The following is a 19,270-nucleotide window of genomic DNA, read 5'->3' as shown; positions in this document are numbered from 1 at the left end:
GGAAAATGAAGCCGTTATATGGCTCTCTTCAAAGCCAGATTCCATTGAGAAAACAGTGATCTAACATTGCTGAACACAGGAGCTGCTGGTCTACTGCTGCCTTGATTAGTTATTTTGTTTGTGTTGTTGGCGTTTAAAAGGATAAGTTCAGATTTACCAAAGTCACACAACAACACAAACTAATTAACTGATTGAGACAGCGGTACACCAGCAGCTTCTGTGTTCAGCAAACTAAAATTACTGTTTTTGCCGATGGAGTCTGGTGGTCTTGACGATAGCACAAATGGAGAATTGAAGCCAATAACGACCTCCCTGTTAGAAACTGAATTCTGATTATAAGGTAAAGTGATGAAAATACTCTCAGTATAGCGTACACTTGAACTTATGTTGATCTCTTATAGGTGTTTTGTTGCTGCCCCCATCCACAGCAGTACATTGTTTAGCCTCTGTGCTGATCCCGCCTGCTTCTCCAAACTGAGGGTGTGCTGACAGATATCTACTGTGTGCGGTACAGTGACCTCATACAACCCAACCTCAAAATATCTAATCTATCCCTTTAAGCAAAATGCTGATGTCACATGTCAAGCAAGTACACTCTCAGAAATAAAGGTGCTAACTAGAATCGTATAGGTTGTCCCATGGGAGAACCCTTTTGAGTTCCTGGTAAACCTATTTGTAAAGGTTCCACCTTGAACCCATTCAGAGGCTTCTCTACCTACAACATAACATAAAGGGTTATACCTAGAATGATCTGTGAAAGGTTCCACCCAAAACCCCACACAAGATGCTCTACAGAGAACCTTTCAATGGCATAATGTTTCCACCCAGAACCCTCTGAGGTTCTATCTGTAGATGTATACTAATAACAAGGTACCAGACCATGAGATGGCGCCTACTCAATCCAGTGAATTTGCTGGCCTGGCACATATGCTAACAAAAAGTCTCTAGCTTCTAGTTTTTAGCTGTTTTCTGAAGTATGTGGCACACTCAGTACGTTTACATGACACTTGAAAAAAACGAATAATTGCCTTAATCCGTCTATAACTGGACAACTGAAGTGCATGTAAACGCGTTACTCCGACTGATATTGGAGTTCTCCAACTCCGATTAAGACACCCAGATAATGCGATTGGAATTTGATTTTCTCCGGCATGTATACGCCGTAATCGGAGTTAAACTAGACAATGCATGTGCGCATGCTCCACACCCCCCGCGCTGGCGTATGACCCCGGAACAGACAAGACATGCTATTGTTGTAGCCCTCCAACAGCATACGGCGTTCTTGTCTGCCTCTCGAAATCACCATGACCACGAGGGATAGCGTGCACCTTATTTGCACAATCAGTAACGTGTACATTACGTACGAGATGAACAAAGCTGTACGATTATCCATCTTGCTGTTGTTCAAAAATGCCGGTCTGCCGCCTGACTCCAGTTGTTTATTATTAAGTGATGTAATAGGTCAGCTGGAAAGGGGGCCGTATTAACCTGCTGAAACGACGCATATCGCCACCTAGTGTTGAGGAGGAGGACACGTTCCCGTCAGTAATTCGATTTTCTCAGTTGCTTGTAAACTGGGACAGAAGTCCGATTAGACGCCAAAATCGAATTTTGAGCATAGCTCGATTAAGCTGTGTATGTAAACGTATTGACTGAATATGCGCAGTAATGAGACTCCTGCTGACTCTGCCCCCAAGTTCCCACATGGCTGTAGGTGTCCTGTCAACAGAGAGAGCACAAGTTATATGAATTGATTAAGGGGATCCCAGATACATCTACATTGAAAACACCATTTGATACATGGGTAAACATTTCAATATTTGCTTTCCACAGTCCTTGAGGATTTCTTTCTTCCAAGAGGGGTTCTTTGGATGAGACAATGAACCCTCGAAGGGCACTTTCTTCAAAGAGAGTTCTTCTGAGGCAAAGCTGATGGTCAGCTGTCGGCAAAGTTGGGCCATTGGTGAGCGTCTGCCGCCCTTGTCTAACCTGTCTTTTTCCCGCCGATTCAGCATGTCCAGTTGGCGTCTGCGAAAGTGGGGCCTGTCAGTGAATGAAATCCTTCTGACTGGCAGTTCAGCTCAGTGCACAAGAAAAAAAACAGAAGTGAGGAAAGTAAACAAAGAGCTAAAGTCAAGAGGGAGTGAGACCAAAACAAACATGTTACATAATTTAAGATGGTGTGTGTAACTGTTCACTGTTACACCTAAATATGCTTTTTTTCAACATTGGATTGTGTTGTTCATGTGCTAACTGGCTAACTAGCATCAGAACGGTCTCCCTTTATGAGTGATGATTTCAGACGACCGCCATCTACTGGTGTGGAGAGTTATTTCCTACCCATGTGCTGGTTGGCTGTTAGCTGTACTTTGTGATGTGTTCATATGCACCTTTTTGGCTGAGACATGGTGACGCAGCAGTGTTTCAATGTCCTTCAAAATGCATATATAATTGACCATTCATCCCTTTCAAAAAGTCACGTCATCTCTCTGCCACACCCAATCACCTGGTCATCTTACGTAACATTAACCTGCAATATCTGCGTCTTCAAGCCAAAGCAAACAGACTCCAGATTAAATTAATAAATGTGTAATCATTCTTTGTTTTCTATCAAACTGTTCCCTAGAAACTCTTATCAAGACTCTGTTACTTAATGATGAAGAAACACTTTGACATTGTAGTTTGTCCCTGCCGTTCTGAGTGCCTGTAATGAACTTGCTTAATAAACACGCCCCAATATGGCCGAGCTTCATGCCCCCAGAGACGTGTGTGCATTGTAGCATCCGTGTATGTGTGTGTGCTTAAAGGGCGTTGAATGTCAGGTCAACATGAATCCTGGAAGAATAAGCTTCCTCTTTGTCAGGCCTATTAACAATAGTGAGAGGTGTTCAATGGGCAAAATGACAAACAGGCTTCTCCTGTCTTAGCTGGTCAGGACTAGAAGCACATGGATGGATGAACAAAGGGAGACAAAGCAGTTGTGTTTTTACTGTGTTCCACTGCCCATTCTCTGGGCCCTAGGAAGTGCCTGTTCACCATAACCAACACTGGACTTTACCTAGGTTGGTTGCCGTATGCAGAGCTAAGCCCTGTCTTAATATCTCCAGGACTTGCAGTATGTTGTTTGTGTAGTGTGTGGTGCAGGGACAGGGCAGCAGCAGGCGGCAGGATTGGAGTTAAGCTGTACAAAAGAAATGCTGCACTTGATCATTTGCATTCAGGAAAGCAGCCAATTTTGAATTTATTGGCTGAACCCATCAGATTTTATCAGCAGTTAGTTCTTTTTAGTGTAAATAGCAGCATCAGTTACCAGAATCTTCGTGTTTGGTGGTTCCCTGGTTTCCATGTTGCTACAGTAACATTTTGATTGCTTTTATTTCCTCATAAAGTGCTGATTAGCTTCAGTAGAATACAATAGGAGTCACCAGGAAGTACAGAAGATATTACACAAGGATGAGTCAAAGGTACTGCACTGGATGTTCACAGCATACAAGTATAAGGAAGTTCACTGTAGCTGAGTCATTTTCAACCTGTAGTAAATATCTACCCACTTTCTCACACCCAACAGCACTGCTGCAGCACTTCTGTGTAAAGAAATCTAACTTTTAAAGGGATCACTGACACTAACTTATTCCCTATTTACCACATACTGCACCATATTTACTATTTTACTTCAAATTCTGAGCCTGATATTTATCCACTTTGTTATTATGCCCTAAAATCTCAAAACACAATGAAAGGAAAAAAACAGTGTTCATGACATGTACACTTCTTTCTGCTAACAATCCCAAAATGCAATGTGTCAGTTTTATACATGAGTCTTACAGCTGTGCTGGACACTCATCTCTGTCAGTGATGATGCAAAATATACAAAATCACAATGTGCTACTCACAACAGAGCAGTGTAGCCTATGTGTTATTTTAAGGAAGTAGTGAGTTTTTTAAGGGCATCTATATTAAATCATGCATGTGCCTCTGTAATGTGACACTTTGGTTCCTGGAGTCCCATTTTTAAACCTTAACTTGGCATTTTGGCTGTCGCCATCTTGAATTTTGGACCCAGAAGTGACCATATTTGGACTGGAGGGGGGAGACAACCCTAACGCTATGTGCTAGCTTGGTTACTGTGATCATGCTAATGCTAATTATTGCTGAGGAAAAACAGGCTTAAAACCATTAAAACAAAATGTACTTACTAGAAAAACCAAACATCCGACTTATCAGAGGGTCTTGTAGTACAACCGAATGTTGAACAAGACATTTTTAGGTAACCAAAATGCTGCAGTTCACATTTAGGAACTGAAAACACAAATGAAAAAGCGACAACTATGGCTACAGTTAGGCGCCTACAGACCAAATCACAATGGTTGTTTACAATAACTTTCAGACAGCCCTTTACGCCAGAAACTAAAGCTGATATTTAAAAGCCACCAGACTCCATCAGCAAAAACATAATTTTGTTGGTCAACTGCTGCCTCCATCAGTTAGATTGTACGGCAAAAAGGGAAAAATATTCCAAATAAAATGGTAAAAATATGTTGTTCTGTGGCATTTGCCCACAAAAGTACATCGCTTAGCTTCCAAGCTGGTAATTTAGTCTTATCACAGACGCTAGAAAAGCAACAATGCACATAAAATAAGCACAGCAGAAACGTCAGGTAGGTCGGACCACCATGCTTACTATATATCTTACAGTTACGGCTGAAAATGACAATGGTATAGATCTAGTTTGCCAGTTTAAAATATCTCCACCATTGAAATCAAATGCCAGTTGTCTGCCTGGAAGTGATTGCTGTTGTTAGTGCGACGTCACAGCAATTCTGTCCATACGTATACTTATATTGAGTTATATAAAAATGACCCTCCATACAGTTGTCATGAATGTGTAAATTAGCTATAGAGGCCCAAAGCGTCTTTTGCACCAGGCTGTTATCATGTTTATTTCTGCTGTAAAGTTGGACATTTTACAATGGAGGTCTATGGGGATTGATTTGCTTTTGGAGCCAGCCTCTGGTGGCCATTCAAAGAACTGCAGTTTTTCGCACTTCCACGTTGGCTTCATTTTTCAGCCCTGAAGGTTGCTGTGTGGTTAGAGGGTGATTTTGGTCACAGCTTTTAACATATTTTTGAGGTGTTATTTATGCTACATGAGTAGAGCGTTGGTAGATTATTAGACAAAACCTCAGTAAATATGAGTTTATGTTAAACAGCTGACATCTCTGATGGTAAATCCTTCTCATCCCTTCTTCTTTGACCTAGTAGAAAGCAGAAACATATGTGTATCTGCTTTATTTTAATACAAAAATTTGGGCCAGTATTCTAATGTTTGCACAGTTATCATAGCATCAGACTCTAATGTTGTGGTTTTGTCTGTGTGTGGGCTTTGTGTGTGCGATTTTAGTTGTTATTTATATCTTTATAGCTCTTGACTACTGCACTGACCCAAATTCTCATCAGACTTTGCTCACTGTGGGACAAATCAGCTTTGAAAACATTAAAATAGAAGTGATGCAAACATGTTAGGTAGCAAACCACCGAGGCAGTGTACAGATAGCTGTGATGTTCTGTCATCACATCAAATGTATTAACAACACTGAACACGTATCTGGTCTGGATACAAACGTAGCCACATCTAAAAATGGATGCTCTTGTTGCTCTTGTTGGAGGCTCCAGCAGTGCGGCAGATTGTCTGAAACATGAACAGAGAGAAGACAGGAAAGACCTCTGACTGTGCAGGCAGACGTTTGGGCAGCCTATGTAGGTTATAGCCACCAAAATCCAGAGAAATAAGAAACATGAAAGGCAGATATGCTCAGTAAGCTTTTGATCTTGACCAGTGGAAATGGAAAGTCAAGGTATTTCCTGCCAAAGCCGACAGTTGTCTCTGATTTTTAGCGACACACGCACAACCAGGTTTCTGCAGCAGGTCTATTCGGGGCTTACAATAGAAACCCTACTACCTCTGACATACACCCTATTTCTCTACCTTGTTTTATCATACCATAGGATTGTGTCTGAAACATCTCAGATATTTCACTCGAGGCATTAATGTTTTCCCTGCTTACCTTGGTGTGTCATTTTCCACCATCAATCTTAAGCCACACACTCTCTTATGAAACATACTGTGTGTATTTATTTTTCAGTATACAGTCATGACCTGATTGTTATTATTAGGCTACATCATATTTGCACTACTGACAGACAGGATCAGCCAGCAAAAAGCAATCAAGGAAGAGCTAAAGCAAATAACAGGCTCACATTACAAGCACACATAGATAATTACCATTAACTTTTTCAATCTGACAATGATCCTCATTATAAAGAGGAGAGACCATGTATTAAATCATGCCTCACTGTGTCCATTGAGGGTAACAGACCCAAATCTCAAGTAGCTGAGCAGAATAGCCAACATGTATAGTGCGGAAATCTGACAAATATAGAAGTTTATGCATCAAATCATGTCTCTGTTGTTTCTTCTATAAACTATAAAAACACACAACCATGCAGATTTTACCGGTTCGTTCTTGCATGAAGTCTACTGTCTTACTCAGACACTGTAGGTCATAACTGATAAGATAAGATAATTTACTGGAGTACTAAAGTCAAAGGATACTTCACTTACAAAATGCCCATTTATATATATCATTAGGTCATGCTCTGTTACCCTGAATTCATGAAGAAAACTTTGTGTTTCTCGCATCCTCCATATAAAATCATGAATGTATTGATCTATTAATAGATTGGGGATCACATTTAACAACAGCAAAACTATATTAAACTCGTGCAGTATAATCCAAGTCTCATTTATCCAGTCGTATGCTCAGTACTTCCCAAACACGTGCATTGTGACATTGGAGTCTGGCTTTAAAGAGAGCATACTGTAAAACTTCAATTAATAGCGCATGATATTATTTGCCCAGATCACTGGAATTAACAGGCCTATATTTGGGACAGGCCTTTAATATCTGTCACACAAAACTGTTGCTCAGCAAAGATGGGAAATACAATCAAATTGTTTATTTAAACCAGTATGAATATTGCTTGTTTAAAAGTTAGGTTCCAGATAATATATTAATTATGAATCATTAATTGATTTAGCTCCGACAAACAATATTCACAACTTGGACTAGCTTTAATGAAAAACCCTTTTGATTCTTTTGATCTGAGGACCCTTATGGACTAAAGGAATATGAATAATTTACAGGGTAATTGAGCAATGGACACATAATTTGAGGTAGCCAACAACCCGGTTTTGTATATATCTGAAGAACTTCTATAAAAAAATAAACTGCTTGGCAACTAGAAAAGGTGTCTAATTTAGACAGGTGTTTATTTGTCAAAATGTGTAGCCACACCAGGCTTGTAAAAGGGACTGGGCGTCGTTGTAAGGCCTGAATAGCTGAAGGTACATAATACCTTCAGCTATTCAGGCCTTACAACTTTTAACCAAATGAACTCAAAACTCAAAAACTGTTGACTTAACACAAAAAAATTATGTCAGTCTCACGAGGAATGAGTTTTTGTGTCAAGTGAACAATTTTTCTTGTCATTTTGACAAGCTGGGGCATTTGTGTCGACTTTACATTACAATTTTGTGTCATGGATAGATTGGGGTTTACAGGTTTACGCCGTGAAAGTGCCTCTTTGCGTCTGTGTCTAACCCTCACGTTACTGACATCACGCTGTATTTGACAGGTTGGGAGTGGAGCAGGTTGGATAAATGAGACTTAGATTATACATTTTGTGGATGAAGTATTCTCTTAAGTAGGATTTTGAAAGCAGGGCTTTTATTTACAATGGAGTTTGTTTTTACATTGATGTATTGATGCTTTTATTCAAGTGAAGAACCTTTGACCTCTGCCCTGACGTTGGAGTGTTTCTCTGCAGAGCAGTGGAGTCAGAGGGCCCTTTAATCTCTGATTGTTGTTGCAATGACATTTGTGAGATATAGTGACTCCTCCTGTTAATTGTTATTGAGCCTGAGGGTAATCGAGTAAACTTTACATGACGCACTAAATACTATGAATGTTGCGTAAGTGGTAGATGTTCAATGTCATTCAACTTTTTACTTAGAAAAGGTGTGTACAGCTGTGACTAACACTGAAAGTGGGTGTGAGGGGAGCCGCTTCTGGCATTCAGGAATTTATGGCTGACTCATGTGAAGGTGGTGTTGTTCATTACGCGTCTGTTTGGCAGAAGTGTCCATTTACTGCTGAAGTTGACCCAGAATGTTGACCTGTTTGTGGGTCAATCTTTTAAGCAAACAGGCTTACTATAATAGCTGCCATATGAGAGGCAGCTGTTGGCTCGCCGCTGCATAAACATGACTTTCTCCTGCTGAAAACCCCATCATGCTCTCATCTTATACTCATAAATAAATACTTACATTACTACATTGTTTTATACTTGATTGGTATATACACCTTTTATTTTTGTGTATGAAACAAAGAAAGCTTGATTTTACAAAGTTTTACAAGATTGTTTATTAACTTTTTTTAATAGAAAATACATAAATCTTCTTAATCACATGTGATCAGACTTCAGCTTTTATGTGATTGAATCCGGGATATATTTGTATTTTATTTTAAAGGTACACTAGGCGGGACTGTCGGTTACCGTTTGAAAGCACTGATGTCCTTGCTTATAGACTCCCTGCTAGTAGAAGCAACGCTGAAGGACTGTCGCTGGAGCCGCTCTTTTCCCGGTGAATGGTAAGTTCAGTGTCTGCCTGGTTAGCACAAGCTAACAGCAGCAGATGGTCCAAAGAAAATCACACTGATGCTGAAACGGTTCAACTCTGTCGTTAAACCCCTTAATAATTGTTAGGTGATGTTAGTGTGATGCTAATGTGGGATTTATACTTCTGCATTGAATCAACGCTGCACATATGGCGTAGGCTTTGCATTGACGTAGAGCCTATGCTGTAGGCTACCCTACACCGTAGCCTGACATGCACCTCCCTAGAAATATAACTACACATCACGGCGATGCAGACCTCCTGTCTATTTTTGTAAGCTGAAACCATTTCCCGCAGTGGAAACAAAGCTTTTATTTACTTAAATTTCACAGATAAGAAACAATAAATTGTGAAGACAATAAAGTCTCCACAAAATAGCATTTTTAAGATTTATCCTTCGGGGATTTATCCTGGCTTCATATGAGTGAAGGAAGTCTCCACTCGTCACTAGGCTTGTGCTAATAACGTTAGCATGTTGTATTTGTTTGGAAAACGTGTAAAGTAATGCTCAGTTGTTTTGTCAGTGAACCTTGTGAGTTGTAATGGAGCTGAAATGCTGCTGTTGTCCCTGGCTTCATATGAGTAGAGGAAAAGTCTGCTAGCCGCTAGGCTAATTTATACAATGGAAAATGCCATAGGCTTGTGCTAATCATATTAGCATGTTGTATTTGTGGGGAAAATGTGTCCAGCAAAAGACAAGTGCTTTGTCTGTGAATGCTGCGAGTTATAGTGAAGCTGATTTGTGTACTTGTGTTTGAAATTGTCTCTATTAAGCCATGTTTAATGTGTGTTTAATGTGTGCTTTAATTCATTTTACAGCACTTCACAGAAACCCGACTGCCAACCAGTGTTTTGGAGGTGTAACTGCAGAAGGACACAGACACACCACGGAACAAGTATAAATGCTCACAACAGCATAGGCCACATGCGTAGGCTACGGTGTAGGCTCTGCATAGAGCTGATGCACATGTATAAATCCTGCCTAACAGTTAGCTCTGTCGCCAGTAAGTGTACAGCACAATAAACCTCCTGCCAGTTCAAAATAACAACACGTTTTATTTTTGCAAACAGAAATTGTGTACGTTTTTATTTGCATACAGAGCGGGGAAGTGAAATATGGTTAGTGGTCATGTGGTCAATCAAGACACATGTGGAGACGTATTTTAATACCAGGTGTGATCAGACAGAGTTGGAGCTTTCCACATGCGATCAGATCACCCAAGATGCATGGCACATGCTGCTTACAGTCACTTACACTTTTTATAAAGCCCCTGACTGCACCTGAGTGCTGTGGAGCTACACGCCCATAAACGTCCCGAGCACAGAGATTAAGAAGTAAATATGTAAGTACAGGCAGAGGGCAAGGTCTCTGCAGAAAACACACTGCCACACTCTTCTAGTGGGTCATAAGGGATTATTGAGAGGGATTACCTCTGTATGAGCCTATACATAGTTTTTTAGGACAATCCTGCATTGTAAATCTTTAAATTGTTTTGTGCATTTTCATATTTTCTGTCTTTATACTGTCGGCTGCTGCAGTGATCCAGTGTCTCTTTCATACTATATCACTTTCTGAATCTGATAGAGTTTCACTGGACCGATATAAGGACAGAGCGTACGAGCACAAGCTTTTCTTCTGTTAGGACATGCATGTGATTCGCGTGCCTCATTAGGAAATGGAAAATTACACAGAAAGCGGACTTGTGGGGGTGTATAGGTCATCCTTTGTTTTGTGTGTTAAAGAAGGGACAATCCCTGCAGATAAATCAGCAGGAGGGTTTCGGGGGAGGGGAGCACTTCTCCTTGTGAGTTTAGCGTCACAAGGGTTCTGGCATCTGGCCATTCACCCTGCCAACTATTCAAGTCATGGAAGTGTGGACTGTTTGAACTCTGCTGAAACTGAGCAGAGCTGTGTGTGACTGGAACAGTTTGTGAACTAAAATGTCAAAAGCTTGGTTGATTATAAATTCTCCATTTGTTTTCATCCCAGGAGTAATGCACGAGAGCGAATTAAGAATCTTTAAGGCAGAAATGTAGCACAAAAAAGCTTCTTAGCAATGCTGGATGCTTGTACAAGCGAGAGTTAACTCATGCAAAGAAATGAAATGCAGAAAGTAGGTCAGGTATGGCACCACCTTTCTCCACTTGGCCATTATAATCCTTAATGCCTTAATTGTGGAAATTACTGTGGTTTACAAATTACTGAGCAGATGTCTGTTGTTTACTCCACATTCACAGCGTTGTTACTTGGAGAAACAGGCTGTAAACATTTCAGACACGATCTTTGTTTCCTATAAAACTATTTACCCTGCTACACTGCAAAATAAACAACATGCTCCTCTGCTCTGACTATGCTGCTGTCTGGCAGAAACAAAGGCAGACAACTGTGCCTGCGCTGCAGCAGTACAGTCAAAACTGTGTCACTGTGTCATACGTAATAGCGTAACCAATCATGGCGCAGGTAAGCCTGAGTAGCTGAAGGGGGATCTCGCATTAGCCCAATCACACCAGAGAGCTCGGCCAATCAGGAGACCTCTAGCTGTGGCACAACATCTGTCCGTGTAAAAACACCAAACCGTGTGAGTGTGTGACCGCACCGAGTAAACATGCAGCAGCTTGTTATTCTCTGCCGCTACAGACAGCGCCGTTTAGGCACATGTGTTCCAAGAGCTCGTGTGAGCACGTGTGATCAGCTTCCTCCTGAGTGTAAATGCATGTGGGAGTGACTGTTTCGTGCATGTGTGGGAGAGGGATCTGCAAGAAAGGCTGTTCTCAGAAAACAAGATGAGGTTATTGATGAAATCACATAATCAGCAACATGTGTGTCACTGTTATTTAAAATCATTCAAACCCCCTTCAGATAATGTTCAAACTCATCCCACTGTCTCTGTCTGTCCTTAATAGGATTATTCATGCTTCTTGCCAAGAAATGAGCCCTGAGACAACTTTGTCCTCCGCTGACATTTCCTCTCCATATCTTGCAGTTTCCTTATGCAGTATTTTGCACAGAACAACACGCACACTTTTCCTTTCTGAGCTGCTTTGCACATTTCATCATCCCTTCATCCTTTTGCTGCTTTAATGCAGAGTTCCCTTTCTGCGTTGCACGCTGTAGACGGAAGAGCCAGTACTGGTTTGAACTAGTATGATGTGTTACACAACAACAGAGCACAAGTGAGGAGAATCTCACTGTACATGCACTGCCACGATGATAGATGCTCCGTGCATGTGATGTGTCTCTTGCAGGTCCATGTGCTGTTATTACTTCAGATCAGCGAAACATCAGTCATTATTTTTATAGCTTGTAAAAACTGTAAAAAGTTGGAGGGTATTTGCACAGCCCGGCGCCACAGTGTGAGTGCATGCAAACTGACTAGCATCTTAACGTTGTCTTTAGCCAGGGGGGTTTATTGTGCAGCTCCATTTATGAGATCCCATTTCATGTGTTTTTCCCCCTCCTTACATAACGTGTTTTTTTTTCTTCTCCCACTCCACACAAGAACCACCACGATCCAGCCTGTACATTCCGGTGGTTGTCATAGCAACAGGGCAGCATCCCTCTCCATCCTTTGTCCAGTGTCTCCCCATCGTTTGAGCTTCCCAGGCGGAGGGCGGTTTGGATTCTGCATGCAAATCGAAGCCCCCTAATTGAGCTTCGGAGCGAGGAAGTGGAAGGAAGCTGAGACGGTGACTGAATGCTATTAGGTGCTTTTCACAGATTGTGGCGAGGTGATAAACTCCCCACATCCTGTGACAGCATTTAACACTCTAGTATTGAATAAGAGCAGATCCATACGGTGTTCTGTCGAGCACATAAATGGTTAGAGGAGGTGATTGAGGTTAGTGGCCTTTTGGTAATGTTGAAGATATCCACATGGTCAAAGGGATAAAAAAAATTGGCACAGGTGGGATGGCTGGGTAGGTTGGGAAAAGAACATTGTGTCCCTGTTTGCCTCTGGGAATGTAGGAAGTTTCACTGGGTGTAATGGGCTGCAATGCAGTGTGTGGGCCAGTTTAATTTCCCTGCAATTGTGTGCAGCAGTCAGTGGATGGAGGTTTGGATTTCACTCTGTTTTGTTTTTGTTTTGGTGCATGGTAAGAATTAGTGCATGTGTGTGGGAGGGTGCTGAACTGCATTTTCTCCACTACTCTGCTGCACCACCCAACAGCTTCTGCATGAATGTAGGCAGAAATAAAAGAATGGATAGAGAGTATTTCCCTGTTGTAGTTGCTGATTGACTTGGAATTCTCTTTATTCTGTGTAAAGTATTAAAACCTTGCTGTTTGCTGATACTTTTTAAGCTGTGAAACTTTTTACTTGAAAACCTGACAGAAATTCTAGGAAGCTGCAAAGGCAGACTCAAAACAAAGCTAAAGAGGTGATGGGGTTTCAGATTCAGCCGAGAAAAAAAAACACCAAAACAAAGTTTGAGTACATTTGTTGGCTCCAGGCCAGCTGACTTCCCCTGAAACACGAATGAACCTGCCCTCGACTTTATGATTGGTTAACTTGTTCCTGGCAAAGCCAGTCACTGAGCAGACTCACATGCTGTTGTGAGGGCCAGCGGGATGTAGGGGAAAGGTCTCGGAGCAAACTTTTGTTGCCCTTCCCCCGAGTCGGGAGAGGACATTAGAAGTAAATGTTTATGTCCTGTGAAATGAGGATGTTGTGTGGTTCCTGCGAAGACGTTTGGTTGAAGTGTCTCTCTGTTCAGTCGCTGAAGAAACAAAGAACTTCTTCACTTTATGTTTATATCCATAAAAGGTCTGACTCCAAAGTTTTTCCCGAGGACAGCTTAGACTAAAATACTGCTGAATAGGCAGATATATGTTCTCAACAGGCTGCAAAGCTCAGTCACAGACGTCATGTGCAGGCACTATAAATATGCTGAGTTAGTTAGAAAACAGTTACACTTTGTCTGTATTTGGATTTTAATGTCAAAAATGCAACTAAGAAATATATCCTTCCCTTTTGGTAGAAATTCACTCAACATCCAGAAGTCCCACACAGCTGAACTAAGTTGTACCCTAGTAAAGTGTATTTCTGCCGTGCCAGCCTGCTTGTCTGGTTTGGTTTTTTAGTTAATAACAGGATCCAAACCAGTTGAGTTCCCAGCCACAACAGCCAGGTGCTGTGTAGTTTATGACACAGCACTTCTGGGAATACTGTCTACAGGCTGTTGTTGCAGTCAAGGAATATAATAACTGTCTCGTGAGTACACCAGTTTCCAGTTACTTCCCACAGGCTCCTAAAAACCCGCCAGAACAAAGCTGCCGTTGAGCTGCTGCCAAGATATCAGCCAGACTGAAACATCAGAACATTTGGCAAAAGCAAACACGGCCGGAGAGCCTCTACTAGAGTTACCTTTAGGTGCATTTCAATTCACTTTACTTTTTTTTTTTTATAAATGTTTACTGCTGTCAGTAAAAGTCACCAACTGTTTTAACAGCTTTTACAAATGTGATCGTTTATATTTTAGACTGGACAGCAGCTTGAACTGTTCCTGCGGCCAACTAGGAAGTCCTGTTGATGAATTAATTATAGTGTTCACAAGAGTCTTCAGACGAAGTAGTTGTGGAAATTAGCACCATTTTTATGGGATGTCTGCTCCATCATTATCAATTAATGTGTTGAGACAGCTTTGAGCTCCAGACTCCTGAGTGTTGATCTCAATTTCTATGAATCACCCAGTCTTTCAGTTAGCTTAACTTTGCCTAGAGACTAGAAGCAAAGGGAAACAGCTTGCCTGGCTCTGCCTAAAGGTAACAAAACTGGTTTACCGGCATGTTCAGCAAACTTTAAGGTGCCGTTTTCCCTCTTTATGCCAAACTAAGCTAACTGGCTGCCAGCTGTAGTGTAATTTATCGCTCAGAGTGGTATCGATATTTTCTAACTCTTGGCAAGAAAGCAAATAAGCCCATTTCCCAAAAGTACACCTTTTAAGTCTTGAAGTCAAGAGTCGTACAGCCATGTTGTGATAAAAATAAAAGTTTTAAATGTATCAATAAAAAACACTTGGTCCAGTAAACGTGATGTTTTACCAAATCAGGTGCATTACAATATCGCAGTTAACAAAAGGATAAAACTCCTTGAGGAAATCTACAAATGGCATTATGGACAAATCCACCACATTTGAACAACAAACGTCTGGGTACAGACATCTACAAAGTGTACCATACAAGTTGACCCAGTGTGTCAAAATCTGGAGACATCAAACATTTGCCATTTAAAAAATAGACACTTCATAAAATCAAAGAATTAGTAACATTGAAGACTGGATACTTGAAAAGGCAGGTCAACATATATTAACAGTACATGAACTAGTCAAGATTTATTAAGTTACACATGCTGTCCAGCCTTAGCAGCTCTACTCTTCAGTGTCCATGTGTGCTTTTAGTTCATTTTAGTCAACAACAGACAGAAAGGGAAAGAGATGACATGGGCTATAAAACAGTGTTACAAAAGCAGATCCCTTCTAAAGATGAGGGGAAAGACGTACCCTGCCATTACCAGCGTATAACTACCAAGGATATCATTACCTTGTCATGTTTTTAAGTTGACCAGCCAACTTTAAGCCATTAAAATGCAGGTTAAAATCATCTCAATGGGAGAGACAGAAAAAAAAAAACAAAAAAAAAACACAGTACTAGTTTAAAGAAAAGATAAAGTCAGGAGGGCAGTGGGAGTCAGTCATTGAGTTGTGGATTTAGTAATCCGTAGGTTCATCTCCCTCCTCGCCCAGCAAACAGGTGCGGATCAGGGCCTCGGTCACAGCGTACGGGTCGCAGTTGGCCGACGGGCGGCGGTCCTCGAAGTAGCCCTTCTTGTCCTGGCCCACGTTACGAGGAATGCGGATGCTGGCGCCACGGTTGGCCACGCCTGCGGAGAATTCGTTGATGTTTGAGGTTTCGTGGTGGCCGGTGAGACGGCGGGCGTTGTCCAGCCCCCCTTTGGGGTCATAGGCACGGATGTGATAGCTGTGCCTCTTCCCAAGCTTCTCGATGGAATCTTCAATAGCTCTGAAAGCAGAAACAACACCATTCTTGTCAGAAAATTTTAAAAATCATTCATGGAAAAACACCACATTATCAGTCAATTCAACCTCCTGATGCTTCTGACACTCACTTTAATCCACCGTCTTCCCTCATCTCTTTTGTGCTAAAGTTTGTATGGCAGCCAGCACCGTTCCAGTTGCCAGGGATTGGCTTGGGGTCAAACGAGGCAACAACGCCAAAATCTTCACAGACCCGGTGCAAGATGAAGCGCGCCACCCAGAGATGATCACCCATGTTGATCCCCTCACAAGGTCCAACCTGGAACTCCCACTGAAAACACAAAAACATTACATATTTAACTGGCTGATTACACCATCAAACCATCTGTAGAGTCCAAACATGGATTAGGATTTTGTCGTTACCTGAGCAGGCATCACTTCTGCGTTCGTACCACAGATCTCAACTCCAGCATACAGACAAGCTCTGTAATGGGCCTCCACTATATCTCTGCCATAGGCTTTGTCAGCTCCCACGCCACAGTAGTATGGACCTGTAAATACGTTGATTATTAAACGAACCCTCTGGACACGTATTCATGTTTCTGTGCAAGAAAACTTCAAACTAGCTGCTTACCTTGTGGCCCGGGGAAACCGTTAGATGGCCAGCCAAAGGGGTGTCCATCTGTGCCCAGGATGGTGTACTCCTGCTCCATGCCAAACCAGGGATGCTGGTCATCCACCATGGTCATCACCTTATTGCATGTGATTCGGAGGTTGGTTTCTGCAAGAGAAGTCAAATCAGGTTACATGGGCTGGTTTTACCTTCAGTGTCATCTCAACAGCAAGGAAAATTATAGGAGCAGTAATTTAGAATCCAACATGAAGGGCTGCTTTAGGGCTATGAAAGTGTGGGATGTCCCCTCAAGAATAACACTGTAAACTATGAATGCTAGGTTACAAGTTGCTTTACTGATGCATCCATCACTTCGAAACATACAAGCTTCAACTTCTAAATGCATGCATCAGTGTGCACATAAAAAATGAGTGCATGCATGTGCAAAATATGTGTCAAAGCACGTCAATGCATGCACAATGTTAATTTGTGCTTGCATGCAACTGTGTGCCATATTTTTCTCCCTACAAGGAAAGCAACACAGCCAGGTTTAATCTTTCAACATATAGTTTGATGGGAACCACAGTGGGTGGCCTCATTCAAGTCAGATTAAATGTTTGTTTTATTCAGCATATTAAGATAAAGTGATAGCAACTACATTTTTTCTTGGGCATAACCCACACCAGTCTCCCTATAAAGTAATGTCCCGCCCACCCTGCACTGTCAGACCAATCAAATCTAACTCAAGTTAATTCAGCATACTCCTATAACTGCAACAGTCTATTTTATTTTCTGGTTTTCTGACATTATATTTATTTTGCAGAGTTTAAATTAGTTGCCATGTCTGTTACATTAATGCAAATCATTCCGAGATAAGATGTGCAGAGTCTGAGCTTTGTTACCTGCAGGTTTGCGGTTGTACTTGAGCACTTCACACAGCACCAGCTTGTTGGGGTCTTTGCGGAATGGATCCCGAAACATGGCGGCAGGAATCAGATACATGTCGCTGTTGGAGCCTTCAGACTGGTAGGTACTGGAGCCATCAAAGTTCCACTCAGGTAGATCTGTAAGAGGAGGAGAAGGGCTGCTAGATTAAACACACTGCAAAGGTTTAAGGGATGATTATTATGAGTGCAGATTGTGGAGGCTGCTTACCTTCGATGCTTTTGGGCTCAAAATCCAGCGTCCTGGTTTTGCAGCGGAGCCCCTCTCCGGTCCCATCAATCCAAATATACATGGCTTGGACTTTATCGCCCTGGGGGAGCTCCATGTACTGCTGCTTCACAGCTTTACTCAATGTGGCGCTGGCGGACGTGGCCATCTTATTTCCTACTATAACACACCTGAGGATAAGAGGAACAGAGGAGAGGAGAGCAGGTATGAGACCTCGGTGCGCTCTGGATCACATGTTGCGTAACAGGGTTTGGGGAGGGGGGTGAGGGACGCATAGGAGGACACAAAAACAGCACCATTGTTTTTTCTTCCAGAAAGGAGAAGGGATGCAAAAACGCGCTGAGGATGTAAAAGAAGCCACATCTCCAGTCTTTTCCACCCCTCTCCAGTTTGGAAACAAAGGGAGACGCCGCTTGGCACCGCATGTGCATGACTAAGACTGGATCTAACGAGGCAGGCTGACTGCTCTCAAAGGAAACCACAATACAAAGCAACAAGCACACAAATTGGGCAAAAACCTATCGTTTACTGTACATCCTGTTGCCGTTACGCATGTTGTAGCCATGGTTACAATAGTTTCTGCCACGCAGTGAGGCAATATTACATCATGGGCTTCCTCGTTGTGATCCATCACTTACTATCTACAACCTTAAGCCTTATTTCAGCACAAGACTCATACATGTAAGAGACTAAATTAAAAGCTGGAGCCACTGCAGTGAGATCAAAGCCCATTAAAATAAGAGTTCATTGTTTAAAGTCTGAAACAATGAAAAGTCTGGCACAGTCAGCTGAGCTCCTTCCTCACTAAGATCAAGTTAAAAAGTCAGGAATAAGAGTTATAATTACCTGGATCAACGAGGAAATTGAAATAAAAACTAAAGGACTGGCAGGTCCAATGTCTTCTTGTGAGATGTTTCGCTAGTGGCTCTCTCATTCTCCGGTACCGAGACTCCGGGATCCGTGCACATTTATAAGAGCAGGAACTGGGACGTCGCGTCTTTGATTGGTCGGAGGGACTCTAGTGTGTTTACTCCAAGGCTGATTGAAGGCACATGCAGCCCGATCATTGGACAGGCTGCACACGGAGCCGCACCGCCCTCTAGCAGGAGCTGAGCTGCGTGTTTCTCAGTGAGTGCGTGCCCAAGCACTCCTCTGTGTGTGTTTGTGTGTTTGTGTGTGTGTGTGTGTGTGTGTGTGTGTGTGTGTGTGTGTGCATCCTCATCCTCATCCTCACAAATTCAATCCGATGAGATACAATTAACACAAAAACAGGAAAGTGTGAATGATGATGTGATGGAGGCCTTTGGGATCACGTGTTTTCCTTGTGGGAGACGGACTCGACCATGTGGGACTAAATGTACAAAACACACAGGTAGTTCTTAGTGCAAGGCGCCACCGTGTGGTAGAATTCAGGTACTGCCTGAGTGTACTGGTTTTAATGGGAGAGGTTATGTAATCCCACCAAGAAATATCGTCTGGTTCAGACCAGTTTTGCCCTGGATGCCCACGTGAGCAAATTATGTGTAGAATGAATCCATAATAATCGCTATAACAATGCAGAGGTCTGTTCCACTTCTTCTCTGTAGCATAATTGATTATTGAGTGTGCATCATAAATAAGATGCTTTGGTTTATTAATAGCATAATCACCACACTTTATTGTTCTAATATATTTGCCTAGTGTTCCTAGTGTGTTTACACTCATGGACACTTAATTAGGTGCACCTGTTCAACTGCTCCATAGCTAATCACA

General features: G+C 42.0%; 1 protein-coding gene and 1 long non-coding RNA gene across 3 annotated transcripts; one reads left to right on the top strand and one right to left on the bottom strand.

Annotated features, from left to right (window-relative positions):
• Positions 1–1,832: 1,832 nt before the first annotated feature.
• On the top strand, positions 1,833–15,381 carry LOC126382446 (uncharacterized). Of its 2 annotated transcripts, none has more exons than XR_007569065.1 (3): positions 1,833–1,963; positions 8,591–8,711; positions 9,557–15,381. It is a non-coding gene; the product is annotated as an uncharacterized LOC126382446 (long non-coding RNA). The 2 variants fall into 2 exon arrangements; XR_007569064.1 differs by lacking the exon at positions 1,833–1,963 and adding an exon at positions 8,304–8,413.
• Positions 14,711–18,521, bottom strand: glula (glutamate-ammonia ligase (glutamine synthase) a). Its single transcript, XM_050032318.1, has 7 exons — positions 18,365–18,521; positions 17,501–17,688; positions 17,248–17,409; positions 16,367–16,513; positions 16,156–16,283; positions 15,864–16,063; positions 14,711–15,757 (listed from the first exon to the last, which is right to left on the bottom strand). Exons 2-7 carry the CDS (start codon positions 17,664–17,666, stop codon positions 15,445–15,447), a joined length of 1,116 nt encoding a protein of 371 aa, XP_049888275.1. The 5' UTR covers positions 17,667–17,688; positions 18,365–18,521; the 3' UTR covers positions 14,711–15,444.
• Positions 18,522–19,270: the final 749 nt, after the last annotated feature.

Source organism: Epinephelus moara, chromosome 21, assembly GCF_006386435.1.
Source record: "Epinephelus moara isolate mb chromosome 21, YSFRI_EMoa_1.0, whole genome shotgun sequence".
Lineage (NCBI taxonomy): Eukaryota > Metazoa > Chordata > Actinopteri > Perciformes > Serranidae > Epinephelus > Epinephelus moara.
The sequence above is the reverse complement of the archived record's forward strand: the minus strand, read 5'-3'. Positions and strand labels throughout refer to the sequence as shown.